The 21,783-nt window shown below is 53.1% G+C and overlaps 1 protein-coding gene across 2 annotated transcripts in view; it reads left to right on the top strand.

The window, feature by feature from the left end:
* The window catches only part of DNAH2 (dynein axonemal heavy chain 2), a 168,760-nt gene that overhangs the window by 129,368 nt on the left and 17,609 nt on the right, over positions 1-21,783 (top strand). For both annotated transcript variants that reach the window (XM_073654473.1, XM_073654474.1), the window contains exons 44-56: positions 10,297-10,433; positions 10,520-10,657; positions 14,440-14,598; positions 14,678-14,830; positions 15,034-15,125; positions 15,267-15,465; positions 15,545-15,769; positions 15,862-15,966; positions 20,269-20,457; positions 20,822-20,907; positions 21,079-21,209; positions 21,298-21,447; positions 21,545-21,712. In XM_073654473.1, the coding sequence (XP_073510574.1) occupies positions 10,297-10,433; positions 10,520-10,657; positions 14,440-14,598; positions 14,678-14,830; positions 15,034-15,125; positions 15,267-15,465; positions 15,545-15,769; positions 15,862-15,966; positions 20,269-20,457; positions 20,822-20,907; positions 21,079-21,209; positions 21,298-21,447; positions 21,545-21,712 (1,932 nt within the window). The remainder of the gene's footprint in view (positions 1-10,296; positions 10,434-10,519; positions 10,658-14,439; positions 14,599-14,677; positions 14,831-15,033; positions 15,126-15,266; positions 15,466-15,544; positions 15,770-15,861; positions 15,967-20,268; positions 20,458-20,821; positions 20,908-21,078; positions 21,210-21,297; positions 21,448-21,544; positions 21,713-21,783) is intronic.

Below are 21,783 nucleotides of genomic sequence, written 5' to 3'. Positions count from 1 at the left end.
ACAGATGGTGGCGCTCTACACAGAGGCACACTATGTGGCACGCTATATACCGAGAGGACAGACGTGGGAGGTCTCATGTACTCAGGGGACAGATGGTGGCGCTCTACACAGAGGCATAAAATGTGGCACGCTATATACCGAGAGGACAGACGTGGGAGGTCTCATGTACTCAGGGGACAGATGGTGGCGCTCTACACAGAGGCATACAATGTGGCACGCTATATACCGAGAGGACAGACGTGGGAGGTCTCTTGTACTCAGGGCACAGATGGTGGCGCTCTATACAGAGGCATACAATGTGGCACGCTATATACTGAGAGGACAGACGTGGGAGGTCTCATGTACTCAGAGGACAGATGGTGGCGCTCTACACAGAGGCACACTAGGTGGCACGCTATATACTGAGAGGACAGACGTGGGAGGTCTCATGTACTCAGGGGACAGATGGTGGCGCTCTACACAGAGGCATACAATGTGGCACGCTATATACCGAGAGGACAGACGGTTGAGGTCTCATGTACTCAGGGGACAGATGGTGGCGCTCTACACAGAGGCACACTATGTGGCACGCTATATACTGAGAGGACAAACGTGGGAGGTCTCATGTACTCCTAGGACAGATGGTGGTGCTCTACACAGAGGCATACAATGTGGCACGCTATATACCGAGAGGGCAGACGTGGGAGGTCTCATGTACTCCTAGGACAGATGGTGGCGCTCTATACAGAGGCACACTATGTGGCACGCTATATACCGAGAGGACAGACGTGGGAGGTCTCATGTACTCCTAGGACAGATGGTGGCGCTCTATACAGAGGCACACTATGTGGCACGCTATATACCGAGAGGACAGACGTGGGAGGTCTCCTGTACTCCTAGGACAGATGGTGGCGCTCTACACAGAGGCATACAATGTGACACGCTATATACCGAGAGGACAGACGTGGGAGGTCTCATGTACTCAGAGGACAGATGGTGGCGCTCTACACAGAGGCATACAATGTGGCACGCTATATACCGAGAGGACAGACGTGGGAGGTCTCATGTACTCAGGGGACAGATGGTGGCGCTCTACACAGAGGCACACTATGTGGCACGCTATATACTGAGAGGACAGACGTGGGAGGTGTCATGTACTCAGAGGACAGATGGTGGCGCTCTACACAGAGGCATACAATGTGGCACGCTATATACTGAGAGGACAGACGTGGGAGGTCTCATGTACTCCTAGGACAGATGGTGGCGCTCTACACAGAGGCATACAATGTGGCACGCTATATACCGAGAGGACAGACGTGGGAGGTCTCATGTACTCAGGGGACAGATGGTGGCGCTCTACACAGAGGCACACTATGTGCCACGCTATATACCGAGAGGACAGACGTGGGAGGTCTCATGTACTCCTAGGACAGATGGTGGCGCTCTACACAGAGGCATACAATGTGGCACGCTATATACCGAGAGGACAGACGTGGGAGGTCTCATGTACTCAGAGGACAGATGGTGGCGCTCTACACAGAGGCATACAATGTGGCACGCTATATACCGAGAGGACAGACGTGGGAGGTCTCATGTACTCAGGGGACAGATGGTGGCGCTCTACACAGAGGCACACTATGTGGCACGCTATATACTGAGAGGACAGACGTGGGAGGTCTCATGTACTCAGGGGACAGATGGTGGCGCTCTACACAGAGGCATACAATGTGACACACTATATACCGAGAGGACAGACGTGGGAGGTCTCATGTACTCAGAGGACAGATGGTGGCGCTCTACACAGAGGCATACAATGTGGCACGCTATATACTGAGAGGACAGACGTGGGAGGTCTCATGTACTCAGAGGACAGATGGTGGCGCTCTACACAGAGGCACACTATGTGGCACGCTATATACCGAGAGGACAGACGTGGGAGGTCTCATGTACTCAGAGGACAGATGGTGGCGCTCTACACAGAGGCACACTATGTGTCACGCTATATACCGAGAGGACAGACGTGGGAGGTCTCATGTACTCAGGGGACAGATGGTGGCGCTCTACACAGAGGCATACAATGTGGCACGCTATATACTGAGAGGACAGACGTGGGAGGTCTCATGTACTCCTAGGACAGATGGTGGCGCTCTACACAGAGGCATACAATGTGGCACGCTATATACCGAGAGGACAGACGTGGGAGGTCTCATGTACTCAGAGGACAGATGGTGGCGCTCTACACAGAGGCACACTATGTGGCACGCTATATGCCGAGAGGACAGACGTGGGAGGTCTCATGTACTCAGAGGACAGATGGTGGCGCTCTACACAGAGGCACACTATGTGGCACGCTATATACCGAGAGGACAGACGTGGGAGGTCTCATGTACTCAGAGGACAGATGGTGGCGCTCTACACAGAGGCACACTATGTGGCACGCTATATACTGAGAGGACAGACGTGGGATGTCTCATGTACTCCTAGGACAGATGGTGGCGCTCTATACAGAGGCACACTATGTGGCACGCTATATACCGAGAGGACAGACGTGGGAGGTCTCATGTACTCCTAGGACAAATGGTGGCGCTCTATACAGAGGCACACTATGTGGCACGCTATATACCGAGAGGACAGATGTGGGAGGTCTCATGTACTCCTAGGACAGATGGTGGCGCTCTACACAGAGGCACTCTATGTAACACGCTGTATACTGAGAGGACAGATGTGGGAGGTCTCATGTACTCCTAGGACAGATGGTGGCGCTCTACACATTGGCTCACTATGTGGCACGCTATATACTGAGAGGACAGACGTGGGAGTTCTCATGTACTCCTAGGACAGATGGTGGCGCTCTACACAGAGGCACACTATGTGACACGCTATATACTGAGAGGACAGACGTGGGAGGTCTCATGTACTCAGAGGACAGATGGTGGTGCTCTACACAGAGGCACACTATGTGGCACGCTATATACCGAGAGGACAGACATGGGAGGTCTCATGTACTCAGAGGACAGATGGTGGCGCTCTACACAGAGGCACACTATGTGGCACGCTATATACTGAGAGGACAGACGTGGGAGGTCTCATGTACTCAGAGGACAGATGGTGGCGCTCTACACAGAGGCATACAATATGGCACGCTATATACCGAGAGGACAGACGTGGGAGGTCTCATGTACTCAGAGGACAGATGGTGGCGCTCTACACAGAGGCACACTATGTGGCACGCTATATACCGAGAGGACAGACGTGGGAGGTCTCATGTACTCCTAGGACAGATGGTGGCGCTCTATACAGAGGCACAGTATGTGGCTCGCTATATACTGAGAGGACAGACGTGGGAGGTCTCATGTACTCCTAGGACAGATGGTGGCGCTCTACACAGAGGCATACAATGTGGCACGCTATATACTGAGAGGACAGACGTGGGAGGTCTCATGTACTCCTAGGACAGATGGTGGCGCTCTACACAGAGGCACACTATGTGACCTGCTGTATACTGAGAGGACAGACGTGGGAGGTCTCATGTACTCAGAGGACAGATGGTGGCGCTCTACACAGAGGCATACAATGTGGCACGCTATATACTGAGAGGACAGACGTGGGAGGTCTCATGTACTCAGGGGACAGATGGTGGCGCTCTACACAGAGGCACACTATGTGGCACGCTATATACCGAGAGGACAGACGTGGGAGGTCTCATGTACTCAGGGGACAGATGGTGGCGCTCTACACAGAGGCATACAATGTGGCACGCTATATACCGAGAGGACAGACGTGGGAGGTCTCATGTACTCAGGGGACAGATGGTGGCGCTCTACACAGAGGCATACAATGTGACACGCTATATACCGAGAGGACAGACGTGGGAGGTCTCATGTACTCAGAGGACAGATGGTGGCGCTCTACACAGAGGCACACTATGTGGCACGCTATATACCGAGAGGACAGACGTGGGAGGTCTCATGTACTCCTAGGACAGATGGTGGCGCTCTACACAGAGGCATACAATGTGGCACGCTATATACCGAGAGGACAGACGTGGGAGGTCTCATGTACTCAGAGGACAGATGGTGGCGCTCTACACAGAGGCATACAATGTGGCACGCTATTTACCGAGAGGACAGACGTGGGAATTCTCATGTACTCAGGGGACAGATGGTGGCGCTCTACACAGAGGCACACTATGTGGCACGCTATATACCGAGAGGACAGACGTGGGAGGTCTCATGTACTCAGGGGACAGATGGTGGCGCTCTACACAGAGGCATAAAATGTGGCACGCTATATACCGAGAGGACAGACGTGGGAGGTCTCATGTACTCAGGGGACAGATGGTGGCGCTCTACACAGAGGCACACTATGTGGCACGCTATATACTGAGAGGACAGACGTGGGAGGTCTCATGTACTCAGGGGACAGATGGTGGCGCTCTACACAGAGGCATACAATGTGGCACGCTATATACCGAGAGGACAGACGGTTGAGGTCTCATGTACTCAGGGGACAGATGGTGGCGCTCTATACAGAGGCACACTATGTAGCACGCTATATACTGAGAGGACAAACGTGGGAGGTCTCATGTACTCCTAGGACAGATGGTGGCGCTCTACACAGAGGCATACAATGTGGCACGCTATATACCGAGAGGACAGACGTGGGAGGTCTCATGTACTCCTAGGACAGATGGTGGCGCTCTATACAGAGGCACACTATGTGGCACGCTATATACCGAGAGGACAGACGTGGGAGGTCTCATGTACTCCTAGGACAGATGGTGGCGCTCTATACAGAGGCACACTATGTGGCACGCTATATACCGAGAGGACAGACGTGGGAGGTCTCCTGTACTCCTAGGACAGATGGTGGCGCTCTACACAGAGGCATACAATGTGACACGCTATATACCGAGAGGACAGACGTGGGAGGTCTCATGTACTCAGAGGACAGATGGTGGCGCTCTACACAGAGGCATACAATGTGGCACGCTATATACCGAGAGGACAGACGTGGGAGGTCTCATGTACTCAGGGGACAGATGGTGGCGCTCTACACAGAGGCACACTATGTGGCACGCTATATACTGAGAGGACAGACGTGGGAGGTCTCATGTACTCAGAGGACAGATGGTGGCGCTCTACACAGAGGCATACAATGTGGCACGCTATATACTGAGAGGACAGACGTGGGAGGTCTCATGTACTCCTAGGACAGATGGTGGCGCTCTACACAGAGGCACACTATGTGGCACGCTATATACCGAGAGGACAGACGTGGGAGGTCTCATGTACTCAGAGGACAGATGGTGGCGCTCTACACAGAGGCATACAATGTGGCACGCTATATACTGAGAGGACAGACGTGGGAGGTCTCATGTACTCCTAGGACAGATGGTGGCGCTCTACACAGAGGCATACAATATGGCACGCTATATACCGAGAGGACAGACGTGGGAGGTCTCATGTACTCAGAGGACAGATGGTGGCGCTCTACACAGAGGCATACAATGTGGCACGCTATATACTGAGAGGACAGACGTGGGAGGTCTCATGTACTCAGAGGACAGATGGTGGCGCTCTACACAGAGGCATACAATGTGGCACGCTATATACTGAGAGGACAGACGTGGGAGGTCTCATGTACTCCTAGGACAGATGGTGGCGCTCTACACAGAGGCATACAATATGGCACGCTATATACCGAGAGGACAGACGTGGGAGGTCTCATGTACTCAGAGGACAGATGGTGGCGCTCTACACAGAGGCACACTATGTGGCACGCTATATACCGAGAGGACAGACGTGGGAGGTCTCATGTACTCAGGGGACAGATGGTGGCGCTCTATACAGAGGCACACTATGTGGCACGCTATATACCGAGAGGACAGACGTGGGAGGTCTCATGTACTCAGGGGACAGATGGTGGCGCTCTACACAGAGGCACACTATGTGGCACGCTATATACTGAGAGGATAGATGTGGGAGGTCTCATGTACTCAGAGGACAGATGGTGGCGCTCTACACAGAGGCACACTATGTGGCACGCTATATACTGAGAGGACAGACGTGGGAGGTCTCATGTACTCCTAGGACAGATGGTGGCGCTCTATACAGAGGCACACTATGTGGCTCGCTATATACTGAGAGGACAGACGTGGGAGGTCTCATGTACTCCTAGGACAGATGGTGGCGCTCTACACAGAGGCATACAATGTGGCACGCTATATACTGAGAGGACAGACGTGGGAGGTCTCATGTACTCCTAGGACAGATGGTGGCGCTCTACACAGAGGCACACTATGTGACCTGCTGTATACTGAGAGGACAGACGTGGGAGGTCTCATGTACTCAGAGGACAGATGGTGGCGCTCTACACAGAGGCATACAATGTGGCACGCTATATACTGAGAGGACAGACGTGGGAGGTCTCATGTACTCAGGGGACAGATGGTGGAGCTCTACACAGAGGCACACTATGTGGCACGCTATATACCGAGAGGACAGACGTGGGAGGTCTCATGTACTCAGGGGACAGATGGTGGCGCTCTATACAGAGGCATACAATGTGGCACGCTATATACCGAGAGGACAGACGTGGGAGGTCTCATGTACTCAGGGGACAGATGGTGGCGCTCTACACAGAGGCATACAATGTGGCACGCTATATACCGAGAGGACAGACGTGGGAGGTCTCATGTACTCAGAGGACAGATGGTGGCGCTCTACACAGAGGCACACTATGTGGCACGCTATATACCGAGAGGACAGACGTGGGAGGTCTCATGTACTCCTAGGACAGATGGTGGCGCTCTACACAGAGGCATACAATGTGACACGCTATATACTGAGAGGACAGACGTGGGAGGTCTCATGTACTCAGAGGACAGATGGTGGCGCTCTACACAGAGGCATACAATGTGGCACGCTATATACCGAGAGGACAGACGTGGGAGGTCTCATGTACTCAGGGGACAGATGGTGGCGCTCTACACAGAGGCACACTATGTGGCACGCTATATTCTGAGAGGACAGACGTGGGAGGTCTCATGTACTCAGGGGACAGATGGTGGCGCTCTACACAGAGGCATACAATGTGGCACGCTATATACCGAGAGGACAGACGGTTGAGGTCTCATGTACTCAGGGGACAGATGGTGGCGCTCTATACAGAGGCACACTATGTAGCACGCTATATACTGAGAGGACAAACGTGGGAGGTCTCATGTACTCCTAGGACAGATGGTGGCGCTCTACACAGAGGCATACAATGTGGCACGCTATATACCGAGAGGACAGACGTGGGAGGTCTCATGTACTCCTAGGACAGATGGTGGCGCTCTATACAGAGGCACACTATGTGGCACGCTATATACCGAGAGGACAGACGTGGGAGGTCTCATGTACTCCTAGGACAGATGGTGGCGCTCTATACAGAGGCACACTATGTGGCACGCTATATACCGAGAGGACAGACGTGGGAGGTCTCCTGTACTCCTAGGACAGATGGTGGCGCTCTACACAGAGGCATACAATGTGACACGCTATATACCGAGAGGACAGACGTGGGAGGTCTCATGTACTCAGAGGACAGATGGTGGCGCTCTACACAGAGGCATACAATGTGGCACGCTATATACCGAGAGGACAGACGTGGGAGGTCTCATGTACTCAGGGGACAGATGGTGGCGCTCTACACAGAGGCACACTATGTGGCACGCTATATACTGAGAGGACAGACGTGGGAGGTCTCATGTACTCAGAGGACAGATGGTGGCGCTCTACACAGAGGCATACAATGTGGCACGCTATATACTGAGAGGACAGACGTGGGAGGTCTCATGTACTCCTAGGACAGATGGTGGCGCTCTACACAGAGGCATACAATGTGGCACGCTATATACCGAGAGGACAGACGTGGGAGGTCTCATGTACTCAGAGGACAGATGGTGGCGCTCTACACAGAGGCATACAATGTGGCACGCTATATACCGAGAGGACAGACGTGGGAGGTCTCATGTACTCAGGGGACAGATGGTGGCGCTCTACACAGAGGCACACTATGTGCCACGCTATATACTGAGAGGACAGACGTGGGAGGTCTCATGTACTCAGAGGACAGATGGTGGCGCTCTACACAGAGGCATACAATGTGACACACTATATACCGAGAGGACAGACGTGGGAGGTCTCATGTACTCAGAGGACAGATGGTGGCGCTCTACACAGAGGCATACAATGTGGCACGCTATATACCGAGAGGACAGACGTGGGAGGTCTCATGTACTCAGAGGACAGATGGTGGCGCTCTACACAGAGGCACACTATGTGGCACGCTATATACCGAGAGGACAGACGTGGGAGGTCTCATGTAATCAGAGGACAGATGGTGGCGCTCTACACAGAGGCATACAATGTGGCACGCTATATACCGAGAGGACAGACGTGGGAGGTCTCATGTACTCAGGGGACAGATGGTGGCGCTCTACACAGAGGCACACTATGTGCCACGCTATATACTGAGAGGACAGACGTGGGAGGTCTCATGTACTCAGAGGACAGATGGTGGCGCTCTACACAGAGGCATACAATGTGACACACTATATACCGAGAGGACAGACGTGGGAGGTCTCATGTACTCAGAGGACAGATGGTGGCGCTCTACACAGAGGCATACAATGTGGCACGCTATATACCGAGAGGACAGACGTGGGAGGTCTCATGTACTCAGAGGACAGATGGTGCCGCTCTACACAGAGGCACACTATGTGGCACGCTATATACCGAGAGGACAGACGTGGGAGGTCTCATGTACTCAGGGGACAGATGGTGGCGCTCTACACAGAGGCACACTATGTGGCACGCTATATACCGAGAGGACAGACGTGGGAGGTCTCATGTACTCAGAGGACAGATGGTGGCGCTCTACACAGAGGCATACAATGTGGCACGCTATATACTGAGAGGACAGACGTGGGAGGTCTCATGTACTCCTAGGACAGATGGTGGCGCTCTACACAGAGGCATACAATGTGGCACGCTATATACCGAGAGGACAGACGTGGGAGGTCTCATGTACTCAGAGGACAGATGGTGGCGCTCTACACAGAGGCACACTATGTGGCACGCTATATGCCGAGAGGACAGACGTGGGAGGTCTCATGTACTCAGAGGACAGATGGTGGCGCTCTACACAGAGGCATACAATGTGGCACGCTATATACCGAGAGGACAGATGTGGGAGGTCTCATGTACTCCTAGGACAGATGGTGGCGCTCTACACAGAGGCACACTATGTGACACGCTGTATACTGAGAGGACAGATGTGGGAGGTCTCATGTACTCCTAGGACAGATGGTGGCGCTCTACACATTGGCTCACTATGTGGCACGCTATATACTGAGAGGACAGACGTGGGAGGTCTCATGTACTCCTAGGACAGATGGTGGCGCTCTACACAGAGGCACACTATGTGACACGCTGTATACTGAGAGGACAGACGTGGGAGGTCTCATGTACTCCTAGGACAGATGGTGGCGCTCTACACAGAGGCACACTATGTGGCACGCTATATACCGAGAGGACAGACGTGGGAGGTCTCATGTACTCCTAGGACAGATGGTGGCGCTCTACACAGAGGCACACTATGTGACACGCTATATACTGAGAGGACAGACGTGGGAGGTCTCATGTACTCAGAGGACAGATGGTGGCGCTCTATACAGAGGCATACAATGTGGCACGCTATATACTGAGAGGACAGACGTGGGAGGTCTCATGTACTCAGGGGACAGATGGTGGCGCTCTATACAGAGGCATACAATGTGGCACGCTATATACCGAGAGGACAGACGTGGGAGGTCTCATGTACTCAGGGGACAGATGGTGGCGCTCTACACAGAGGCATACAATGTGGCATGCTATATACTGAGAGGAGAGACGTGGGAGGTCTCATGTACTCCTAGGACAGATGGTGGCGCTCTACACAGAGGCACACTATGTGGCACGCTATATACCGAGAGGACAGACGTGGGAGGTCTCATGTACTCCTAGGACAGATGGTGGCGCTCTACACAGAGGCACACTATGTGGCACGCTATATACCGAGAGGACAGACGTGGGAGGTCTCATGTACTCAGAGGACAGATGGTGGCGCTCTACACAGAGGCATACAATGTGGCACGCTATATACCGAGATGACAGACGTGGGAGGTCTCATGTACTCCTAGGACAGATGGTGGCGCTCTACACAGAGGCACACTATGTGGCGAGAGGAGAGATGTTGGAGATCTGACGTACGGATCGATCTTTCTTTCAGATGAGAAGCCGGATGAGAAGTGGATCGTGTTTGACGGTCCTGTGGACACTCTGTGGATCGAGAGCATGAATTCTGTGATGGATGACAACAAAGTCCTGACTCTAATTAATGGGGAGAGGATCGCCATGCCGGAGCAGGTGAGTTCACCGCCACCACTGACCCCATGAGCTGACAATCCATGGCCTCGGACGTGTTAATCTCTGCGCTTTCTCCCTTCTACCAGGTGTCTTTGTTATTTGAAGTTGCCGACCTGGCAGTGGCCTCTCCAGCTACGGTGTCACGCTGCGGCATGGTGTACACGGACTACACCAGTCTGGGGTGGAAGCCGTATGTACAGTCCTGGCTGGAGAAGAGAGGGAAGGTAGATGGCGATGTTCTCTGGGGCAGCGCACTGAAGGAGATGTGATTGTGTTCCTCTATTGGACAGTTTACTGCCAAAGCAAGCCCTCTACAGTAAAGCGAGCCCTCTACAGTAAAGCGAGCCCTCTGCGGTAAAGTGTTCCCTCTGCGGTAAAGTGTTCCTTCTGCGGTAAAGCGTTCCCTCTGCGGTAAAGCGTTCCCTCTGCGGTAAAGCGTTCCCTCTGCGGTAAAGCGTTCCCTCTGCGGTAAAGCGTTCCCTCTGCGGTAAAGCGTTCCCTCTGCGGTAAAGCGTTCTCTCTGAAATAAAGTGTTCCGTCTGCGGTAAAGCGTTCCCTCTGCGGTAAAGCCTTCCCTCTGAAATAAAGCGTTCCCTCTGCGGTAAAGCGTTCCCTCTGCGGTAAAGCGTTCCCTCTGCGGTAAAGCGTTCCCTCTACAGTAAAGCGTTCCTTCTGCGGTAAAGCGTTCCTTCTGCGGTAAAGCGTTCCTTCTGCGGTAAAGCGTTCCTTCTGCAGTAAAGCGTTCCCTCTAGGGTAAAGCGTTCCTTCTGCAGTAAAGCGTTCCCTCTACGGTAAAGCGTTCCCTCTACGGTAAAGCGTTCCTTCTGCAGTAAAGCGTTCCCTCTACGGTAAAGCGTTCCTTCTGCAGTAAAGCGTTCCCTCTAGGGTAAAGCGTTCCTTCTGCAGTAAAGCGCTCCCTCTACAGTAAAGCGTTCCCTCTAGGGTAAAGCGTTCCCTCTACGGTAAAGCGTTCCCTCTACGGTAAAGCGTTCCTTCTGCAGTAAAGCGTTCCCTCTAGGGTAAAGCGTTCCTTCTGCAGTAAAGCGTTCCCTCTACGGTAAAGCGTTCCTTCTGCAGTAAAGCGTTCCCTCTAGGGTAAAGCGTTCCTTCTGCAGTAAAGCGTTCCCTCTACGGTAAAGCGTTCCTTCTGCAGTAAAGCGTTCCCTCTACGGTAAAGCGTTCCTTCTGCAGTAAAGCGTTCCCTCTAGGGTAAAGCGTTCCTTCTGCAGTAAAGCGCTCCCTCTACGGTAAAACGTTCCCTCTAGGGTAAAGCGTTCCCTCTACGGTAAAGCGTTCCTTCTGCAGTAAAGCGTTCCCTCTAGGGTAAAGCAGGCCCTCTACGGTAAAGCGTTCCCTCTGCAGTAAAGCGTTCCTTCTGCAGTAAAGCGTTCCCTCTAGGGTAAAGCGTTCCTTCTGCAGTAAAGCGTTCCCTCTAGGGTAAAGCGTTCCCTCTACGGTGAAGCGTTCCTTCTGCAGTAAAGCGTTCCCTCTAGGGTAAAGCGTTCCCTCTGCGGTAAAGCGTTCCCTCTACGGTAAAGCGTTCCCTCTGCGGTAAAGCGTTCCCTCTGCGGTAAAGCGTTCCCTCTGCGGTAAAGCCTTCCCTCTGAAATAAAGCGTTCCCTCTGCGGTAAAGCGTTCCCTCTGCGGTAAAGCGTTCCCTCTGCGGTAAAGCGTTCCCTCTGCGGTAAAGCGTTCCCTCTACGGTAAAGCGTTCCTTCTGCGGTAAAGCGTTCCCTCTACGGTAAAGCGTTCCTTCTGCAGTAAAGCGTTCCTTCTGCAGTAAAGCGTTCCCTCTAGGGTAAAGCGTTTCTTCTGCAGTAAAGCGTTCCCTCTGCGGTAAAGCGAGTCCTCTACAGTAAAGCGTTCCTTCTGCGGTAAAGCGTTCCTTCTGCGGTAAAGCGTTCCTTCTGCGGTAAAGCGTTCCTTCTGCAGTAAAGCGTTCCCTCTAGGGTAAAGCGTTCCTTCTGCAGTAAAGCGTTCCCTCTACGGTAAAGCGTTCCCTCTACGGTAAAGCGTTCCTTCTGCAGTAAAGCGTTCCCTCTACGGTAAAGCGTTCCTTCTGCAGTAAAGCGTTCCCTCTAGGGTAAAGCGTTCCCTCTAGGGTAAAGCGTTCCCTCTAGGGTAAAGCGTTCCCTCTAGGATAAAGCGTTCCCTCTACGGTAAAGCGTTCCCTCTACGGTAAAGCGTTCCTTCTGCAGTAAAGCGTTCCCTCTACGGTAAAGCGTTCCTTCTGCAGTAAAGCGTTCCCTCTAGGGTAAAGCGTTCCTTCTGCAGTAAAGCGTTCCCTCTACGGTAAAGCGTTCCTTCTGCAGTAAAGCGTTCCCTCTACGGTAAAGCGTTCCTTCTGCAGTAAAGCGTTCCCTCTACGGTAAAGCGTTCCTTCTGCAGTAAAGCGTTCCCTCTACGGTAAAGCGTTCCTTCTGCAGTAAAGCGCTCCCTCTAGGGTAAAGCGTTCCCTCTAGGGTAAAGCGTTCCCTCTACGGTAAAGCGTTCCCTCTACGGTAAAGCGTTCCTTCTGCAGTAAAGCGTTCCCTCTAGGGTAAAGCAGGCCCTCTACGGTAAAGCGTTCCCTCTGCAGTAAAGCGTTCCTTCTGCAGTAAAGCGTTCCCTCTAGGGTAAAGCGTTCCTTCTGCAGTAAAGCGTTCCTTCTGCAGTAAAGCGTTCCCTCTAGGGTAAAGCGTTCCCTCTGCAGTAAAGCGTTCCTTCTGCAGTAAAGCTTTCCCTCTAGGGTAAAGCGTTCCTTCTGCAGTAAAGCGCTCCCTCTAGGGTAAAGCGTTCCCTCTAGGGTAAAGCGTTCCTTCTACGGTAAAGCGTTCCCTCTAGGGTAAAGCGTTCCTTCTGCAGTAAAGCAGGCCCTCTACGGTAAAGCGTTCCCTCTGCAGTAAAGCGTTCCTTCTGCAGTAAAGCGTTCCCTCTAGGGTAAAGCGTTCCTTCTGCAGTAAAGCGTTCCTTCTGCAGTAAAGCGTTCCCTCTAGGGTAAAGCGTTCCCTCTACGGTGAAGCGTTCCTTCTGCAGTAAAGCTTTCCCTCTAGGGTAAAGCGTTCCCTCTACGGTAAAGCGTTCCTTCTGCAGTAAAGCGTTCCCTCTAGGGTAAAGCAGGCCCTCTACGGTAAAGCGTTCCCTCTGCAGTAAAGCGTTCCTTCTGCAGTAAAGCTTTCCCTCTAGGGTAAAGCGTTCCTTCTGCAGTAAAGCGCTCCCTCTAGGGTAAAGCGTTCCCTCTAGGGTAAAGCGTTCCCTCTACGGTAAAGCGTTCCCTCTAGGGTAAAGCGTTCCTTCTGCAGTAAAGCGTTCCCTCTACGGTAAAGCAGGCCCTCTACGGTAAAGCGTTCCCTCTGCAGTAAAGCGTTCCTTCTGCAGTAAAGCATTCCCTCTAGGGTAAAGCGTTCCTTCTGCAGTAAAGCGTTCCCTCTAGGGTAAAGCTTTCCCTCTAGGGTAAAGCGTTCCCTCTACGGTGAAGCGTTCCTTCTGCAGTAAAGCGTTCCCTCTACGGTAAAGCAGGCCCTCTACGGTAAAGCGTTCCCTCTACGGTAAAGCGTTCCTTCTGCAGTAAAGCGTTCCCTCTAGGGTAAAGCAGGCCCTCTACGGTAAAGCGTTCCCTCTGCAGTAAAGCGTTCCTTCTGCAGTAAAGCTTTCCCTCTAGGGTAAAGCGTTCCTTCTGCAGTAAAGCGTTCCCTCTACGGTAAAGCGTTCCCTCTAGGGTAAAGCGTTCCCTCTAGGGTAAAGCGTTCCTTCTGCAGTAAAGCGTTCCCTCTAGGGTAAAGCGTTCCCTCTAGGGTAAAGCGTTCCCTCTACGGTAAAGCGTTCCCTCTAGGGTAAAGCGTTCCCTCTACGGTAAAGCGTTCCTTCTGCAGTAAAGCGTTCCCTCTAGGGTAAAGCGTTCCTTCTGCAGTAAAGCGCTCCCTCTAGGGTAAAGCGAGCCCTCTACCGCAATCACCCGGCCTATAGGAAAGCATGGCCTCTCCAGTCACCAGCCCTTTCCTCTACCCCTCACTTTTCCCCTGCGCAGGTTGAAGTGGAGACTCTGCAGCGTATGTTTGATAAGTACGTCGGGCGCGTTCTTGAATTCAAGAGGCTTAACTGTACAGACCTGGTCCCCCAAGAAGAGACCTGCGGGGTCATCTCTCTCTGCAGACTCTACGACTCTCTTGCCACAGCAGAGAATGGGGTGAGTGCGGTTCGGCGGCGGGGTCTTGTCCTTCCTCCTGAGGTTTGCGCCTCTCTCACGTGTTCTGTATCCCACCCAGGTGAACCTTGCTGACCCCGATAACAACAGCCGCATGGTGGAGCTCTGCTTCTTATTCTGCATGATCTGGTCCGTGTGCGCCTCAGTGGATGAAGATGGAAGGAGGAAAGTGGATAACTATCTGAGAGAGCTGGAAGGAAGCTTCCCCAATAAGGTGACTGATTCAGGGGGCGGCAGACCCTCAGCCTCCTGTGTCATAGGGTGGAAGGTCACCATTAAAGGAGTTATCCAGCTCAAGTTAGCGTCACCGCCATCAGGTCATGTGTGCACCTGGCAATCCTCACCCCCATCCATGGGCCGTATTGGGTACCGCAGCTCCTCTCCATTCACATGACATCTTATCTTCTCTTATTTCAGGACACAGTTTTTGAATATTTTGTGGATCCTAAAAGCAAAAATTGGCTCAACTTTGAGGAACGGCTTCCTAACGGCTGGAGGATCCCAGCCAAGTAAGTGTGAATAAGATGAATTCTCCTCCGTTCACCTCTTATCTGCAGACTTGTAACAGACCCTGTGGGTCACAGACACGCCATTTTCAATACATGCCTGTACAATAGGGTCCCAGCTGTGACATTGTCCTCTCCTTACAGCGCCCCATTCTACAAGATCATGGTGCCCACAGTGGACACCGTCCGCTACCAGTTCATAGTAAATGCCCTGGTGTCAAACCAGAGTCCAGTCCTGCTTGTTGGGCCGGTGGGTACCGGAAAGACCTCCATCGCCCAAAGTGTCCTGCAGTCCTTAGACGCTTCTAAGTGGGCGCTGCTGATTGTGAACATGTCCGCCCAGGTAAGTGGTTATCCTGCATGCCTTGAAGGCTCATGGGTCCGGTACCGTCTCATTACTGGTGTCACTGGTTCCTCCCCAGACCACCTCCAACAACGTACAAAACATCATTGAAAGTCGGGTGGAGAAGAGAACAAAGGGGGTCTACGTCCCAGCTGGGGGCAAGCAGCTCCTGACCTTCATGGATGACCTGAACATGCCAGCCAAGGACACGTTTGGATCTCAGCCGCCTCTGGAGCTTCTGCGGCTCTGGATCGATTATGGTTTCTGGTACGATCGTCAGAATCAAAGCATCAAATATGTGAAGGTGAGACACCGGGCGACATTCAGTCTCCTACATGGAGAAGCTCAGATCTGTCCCGCTCCTCGTCTAACTTCCCACGTGTCTCCACTCTACAGGACATGCTCATCATGGCAGCCATGGGTCCTCCTGGCGGAGGTCGTACCACTATATCCGGGCGCCTCCAGAGCAGGTTCAACTTGATTAACATGACCTTTCCATCAGTGAGTAGCAATTACTTCAAAATCTGTCATAGATGATGGTGCAGCCATAGAGAGATGTGCAGGCTGCTCCAGGCTTCTCTGGAGAACTGAAGGAAATCAGCAAATGGATCTAAGGAAAGTTATTCTTATTATCCAACAGTTTTCTGATGGGTCATGTAGTTCCTCATGAGAGACGACATCAAGTTCTGCTTTACAGCAGGTTATTCTCACACTATGAGTCCCCCCCAGGTCAATCTCACACTATGAGTCCCCCCCCAGGTCATTCTCATACTATGAGTCCCCCCCCAGGTCATTCTCATACTATGAGTCCCCCCCCAGGTCAATCTCACACTATGAGTCCCCCCCCAGGTCAATCTCACACTATGAATCACCCCCAGGTCAATCTCACACTATGAATCACCCCCAGGTCAATCTCACACTATGAGTCCACCCCAGGTCAATCTCACACTGAGTCCCCCCCCAGGTCATTCTCACACTATGAATCCCCCCCAGGTCATTCTCACACTATGTGTCCCCCCCCCAGGTCATTCTCACACTATGTGTCCCCCCCCAGGTCATTCTCACACTATGTGTCCCCCCCCCAGGTCATTCTCATACTATGAGTCCCCCCCCAGGTCATTCTCATACTATGAGTCCCCCCCCAGGTCATTCTCATACTATGAGTCCCCCCCAGGTCATTCTCATACTATGAGTCCCCCCCCAGGTCAATCTCACCCTATGAGTCCCCCCCCAGGTCAATCTCACCCTATGAGTCCCCCCCCAGGTCAATCTCACCCTATGAGTCCCCCCCCCCCAGGTCATTCTCACCCTATGAGTCCCCCCCCCAGGTCAATCTCACACTATGAGTCCCTCCCAGGTCAATCTCACACTATGAGTCCCCCCCCAGGTCATTCTCACACTATGAGTCCCCCCCAGGTCAATCTCACACTATGAGTCCCCCCCCCCCCAGGTCATTCTCACACTATGAGTCCCCCCCCAGGTCATTCTCACACTATGAGCCCCCCCCCAGGTCAATCTCACACTATGAGTCCCCCCCCCCCCCCCCCAGGTCAATCTCACACTATGAGTCCCCCCCCCCCCCCAGGTCAATCTCACACTATGAGTCCCCCCCCAGGTCAATCTCACACTATGAGTCCCCCCCAGGTCAATCTCACACTATGAGTCCCCCCCAGGTCATTCTCACACCTTGAGGCCCCCCAGGTCATTCTCACACAAAGCATCCACCCCTAGGTCTTTCTCACACTGAGTCCCCCTCAGATCATTTCCACACTATGCGTCCATTCAAGGTCATTCCCACACTATGAGTGCACCCCCAAGGTCATTCCCACACTATGAGCCCTCCAGGTCATTCCCACCCTGAGTCCACCCCCGGTCATTCACACAGTATGAGTCCACCGCCTCAAGGTCATTCTCACACTATGAGTTCCCCCCAGGTCTTTCTCACACTATGAGTCCCCCCCAGGTCTTTCTCACACTATGAGTCCCCCCCAGGTCTTTCTCACACTATGAGTCCCCCCCAGGTCTTTCTCACACTATGAGTCCCCCCCAGGTCTTTCTCACACTATGAGTCCCCCCCAGGTCTTTCTCACACTATGAGTCCCCCCCAGGTCTTTCTCACACTATGAGTCCCCCCCAGGTCTTTCTCACACTATGAGTCCCCCCCAGGTCTTTCTCACACTATGAGTCCCCCCCAGGTCTTTCTCACACTATGAGTCCCCCCCAGGTCTTTCTCACACTATGAGTCCCCCCCAGGTCTTTCTCACACTATGAGTCCCCCCCAGGTCATTCCCACACTATAAATCCCCCCAGGTCATTATGACAATATGAGTCACCCCCCAGGTCACTTCCACACTATGAGTCCCCCCCAGGTCAATCTCACACTATGAGTCCCCCCCCAGGTCATTCTCATACTATGAGTCCCCCCCCCAGGTCATTCTCATACTATGAGTCCCCCCCCCCAGGTCAATCTCACACTATGAGTCCCCCCCCAGGTCAATCTCACACTATGAATCACCCCCAGGTCAATCTCACACTATGAATCACCCCCAGGTCAATCTCACACTATGAGTCCACCCCAGGTCAATCTCACACTGAGTCCCCCCCCAGGTCATTCTCACACTATGAATCCCCCCAGGTCATTCTCACACTATGAGTCCCCCCCAGGTCAATCTCACACTATGAGTCCACCCCAGGTCAATCTCACACTGAGTCCCCCCCCAGGTCATTCTCACACTATGAATCCCCCCCAGGTCATTCTCACACTGAGTCCCCCCCCCAGGTCATTCTCACACTATGTGTCCCCCCCCCAGGTCATTCTCATACTATGAGTCCCCCCCCAGGTCATTCTCATACTATGAGTCCCCCCCCAGGTCATTCTCATACTATGAGTCCCCCCCAGGTCATTCTCATACTATGAGTCCCCCCCCCAGGTCAATCTCACCCTATGAGTCCCCCCCCCAGGTCAATCTCACCCTATGAGTCCCCCCCCAGGTCAATCTCACCCTATGAGTCCCCCCCCCCAGGTCATTCTCACCCTATGAGTCCCCCCCCCAGGTCAATCTCACACTATGAGTCCCTCCCAGGTCAATCTCACACTATGAGTCCCCCCCCAGGTCATTCTCACACTATGAGTCCCCCCCAGGTCAATCTCACACTATGAGTCCCCCCCCCCCCAGGTCATTCTCACACTATGAGTCCCCCCCCAGGTCATTCTCACACTATGAGTCCCCCCCCAGGTCATTCTCACACTATGAGTCCCCCCCCAGGTCAATCTCACACTATGAGTCCCCCCCCCCCCCAGGTCAATCTCACACTATGAGTCGTCCCCCCCCCCAGGTCAATCTCACACTATGAGTCCCCCCCCCAGGTCAATCTCACACTATGAGTCCCCCCCAGGTCAATCTCACACTGTGAGTCCCCCCCAGGTCATTCTCACACCTTGAGGCCCCCCAGGTCATTCTCACACAAAGCATCCACCCCTAGGTCTTTCTCACACTGAGTCCCCCTCAGATCATTTCCACACTATGCGTCCATTCAAGGTCATTCCCACACTATGAGTGCACCCCCAAGGTCATTCCCACACTATGAGCCCTCCAGGTCATTCCCACCCTGAGTCCACCCCCGGTCATTCACACAGTATGAGTCCACCGCCTCAAGGTCATTCTCACACTATGAGTTCCCCCCAGGTCTTTCTCACACTATGAGTCCCCCCCAGGTCTTTCTCACACTATGAGTCCCCCCCAGGTCTTTCTCACACTATGAGTCCCCCCCAGGTCTTTCTCACACTATGAGTCCCCCCCAGGTCTTTCTCACACTATGAGTCCCCCCCAGGTCTTTCTCACACTATGAGTCCCCCCCAGGTCTTTCTCACACTATGAGTCCCCCCCAGGTCTTTCTCACACTATGAGTCCCCCCCAGGTCTTTCTCACACTATGAGTCCCCCCCAGGTCTTTCTCACACTATGAGTCCCCCCCAGGTCTTTCTCACACTATGAGTCCCCCCCAGGTCTTTCTCACACTATGAGTCCCCCCCAGGTCTTTCTCACACTATGAGTCCCCCCCAGGTCTTTCTCACACTATGAGTCCCCCCCAGGTCATTCCCACACTATAAATCCCCCCAGGTCATTATGACAATATGAGTCACCCCCCAGGTCACTTCCACACTATGAGTCTCCGCAGGTTATTATCACACATCAGTCCACCCCCCCCCCCCGAACATTAAGAGAAATTGCTTATTTTTACATTACAAGACCCCCCAAACCCAGGACATTCTCACACTGAGACACTTGAGGCCACTTAGTTTATCCTCATGTTATCAGACTCCTAGCATGTTCTCCAATTATAAGACCACCTAGTCATTCTCAAATTGTGAACCTCCCACGTAATTCTCACATTATGAGTCCCCCCCTCTTCTCCAGGTCATTCTCATGTTATGAGACCGCCTCCGTCATTCTCACATTTTGAAATTCCCCAGGATATTCTCACATTAGATCACCTCCCAGGTTATCCTCTCATTAGGTGACCCCCCCCCCTCCCCAGGTTATCCTCTCATTAGGTGACCCCCCCCCCAGGTTATCCTCTCATTAGGTGACCCCCCCCCAGGTTATCCTCTCATTAGGTCACCCCCCCAGGTTATCCACTCATTAGCTGACCCCCCCCAGGTTATTCTCACATTAGACCCCTTCCCCCGGTCATTCTCACTCACATTATGAGACCCTGAGGGACGTCTATACTAATACACTGGGCTGTGAGTGTTATGGGTGGCTTTTCCCCACCAGTCTCAGGATTTTCTCGTCCCCCTCAGGAGTCTCAGATAAAGCGAATCTTCGGGACGATGATGAGCCAGAAGCTGCAGGATTTCGAGGAAGAAGTAAAGCCGGTGGGAGATGTAATCACGCAGGCAACGATAGAGTTATACAACGCCATAACCCAGAGATTCCTTCCCACCCCGGCCAAGATCCACTACCTGTTCAACCTTCGGGACATCTCCAAGGTGAGGGAGCGAACATGGGACACGAGAGACACCATAGTGACAGTCACACTGGAGACCGTCATATCAGCCTAAATCTAAACTTCTTGTGCACCAGTCTATTCCAGAGCTGCATTCACATTTCTATCAGTGGAACATTAGACTCACCGCTAAACCAGTAGAGGGCAGCAGAGAGATGTGATGTCCTGCAGACCAGCAGAAGTCTGAATGCAGCTCTGGATGTGACTGGAGTATATGTCTATGGTTATTTACATGGTGGAAGCTGACGGGCTGCTATTAGATGCATATATGTGGGACGCTCCCCGGGACAAGGGAGAGAGGATTTATGTCTCTGTGACTGGTGTCTTCCTCTCCGTCCTCCGCGCAGGTTTTCCAGGGAATGCTACGGGCCCACCGCGACCTCCATGACACTAAGCAGAGCATCGCCCGACTCTGGGTCCATGAGTGCATCAGGTACTGCTTTCATTTTCACCCATGTATCTCCGCTGCAGCACCCCCTTATGGGGACATGTGGTATTACATGGCAGCTATTTACATGAATGGGCATCCTAATACAAGGATAGAGCGAGAGCTGGCAGTTATTAGAAGAGGCCATGCCCTTGATCTTCTCCTCTCTCCTTGTAGAGTCTTCTCAGACCGACTGGTGGATTCTATAGACGCAGAAGCCTTTACCGGGATCCTGAGCGAGAAGTTGGGCTCTCTGTTCGACCTCACCTACCACAGCCTGTGCCCCAGCAAACATCCGCCTGTGTTTGGTAGGTGGTCTGTGAGCTGTTGTGTACCTGTCCGCAGCCCTGGGTGGTACTGGGGGCAGCTTTGCTCTATAACCTGCCCTCCTTCCAGGCGACTTTCTGCGGGAGCCCCCCGTGTACGAGGACATCACAGATTTCACTGCCCTGAAGAGGTTTATGATGAATCAGCTGCAGGAGCAGAGTCAGCAGCCCGGGGCCACCACCAAGAAGCTGGTCCTGTTCACAGATGCCATCCAGCATGGTACGTCTCCACGGCGTAATCTATAGCCATTTTGTTCTTCCCATTGACCAATTTATGTGACCGTGAACCCGCATATTTACCCCTCCACCACCACCAGTGACCCGCATTGTACGTGTAATCGGTCAGCCGCGAGGAAATATGTTACTGATCGGCATCGGGGGCAGCGGCCGGCAGAGCCTGGCTCGGCTAGCAGCCTACATTTGTGACTACAAGGTTTTCCAGCTGGAGGTGACGCGAGGCTACCGCAAGCAGGAGTTCAGAGAAGGTGGGCGCAGCGCTGCCCTCCCACACCGGCTCCGTGTATCATCCACATCTACTCAATTGTCATCCTCGGCC

This window comes from Phyllobates terribilis, unplaced genomic scaffold (genome assembly GCF_046119375.1).
Source record: "Phyllobates terribilis strain yellow unplaced genomic scaffold, ASM4611937v1 Scaffold_11__3_contigs__length_659146591, whole genome shotgun sequence".
NCBI lineage: Eukaryota > Metazoa > Chordata > Amphibia > Anura > Dendrobatidae > Phyllobates > Phyllobates terribilis.
The sequence above is the reverse complement of the archived record's forward strand: the minus strand, read 5'-3'. Positions and strand labels throughout refer to the sequence as shown.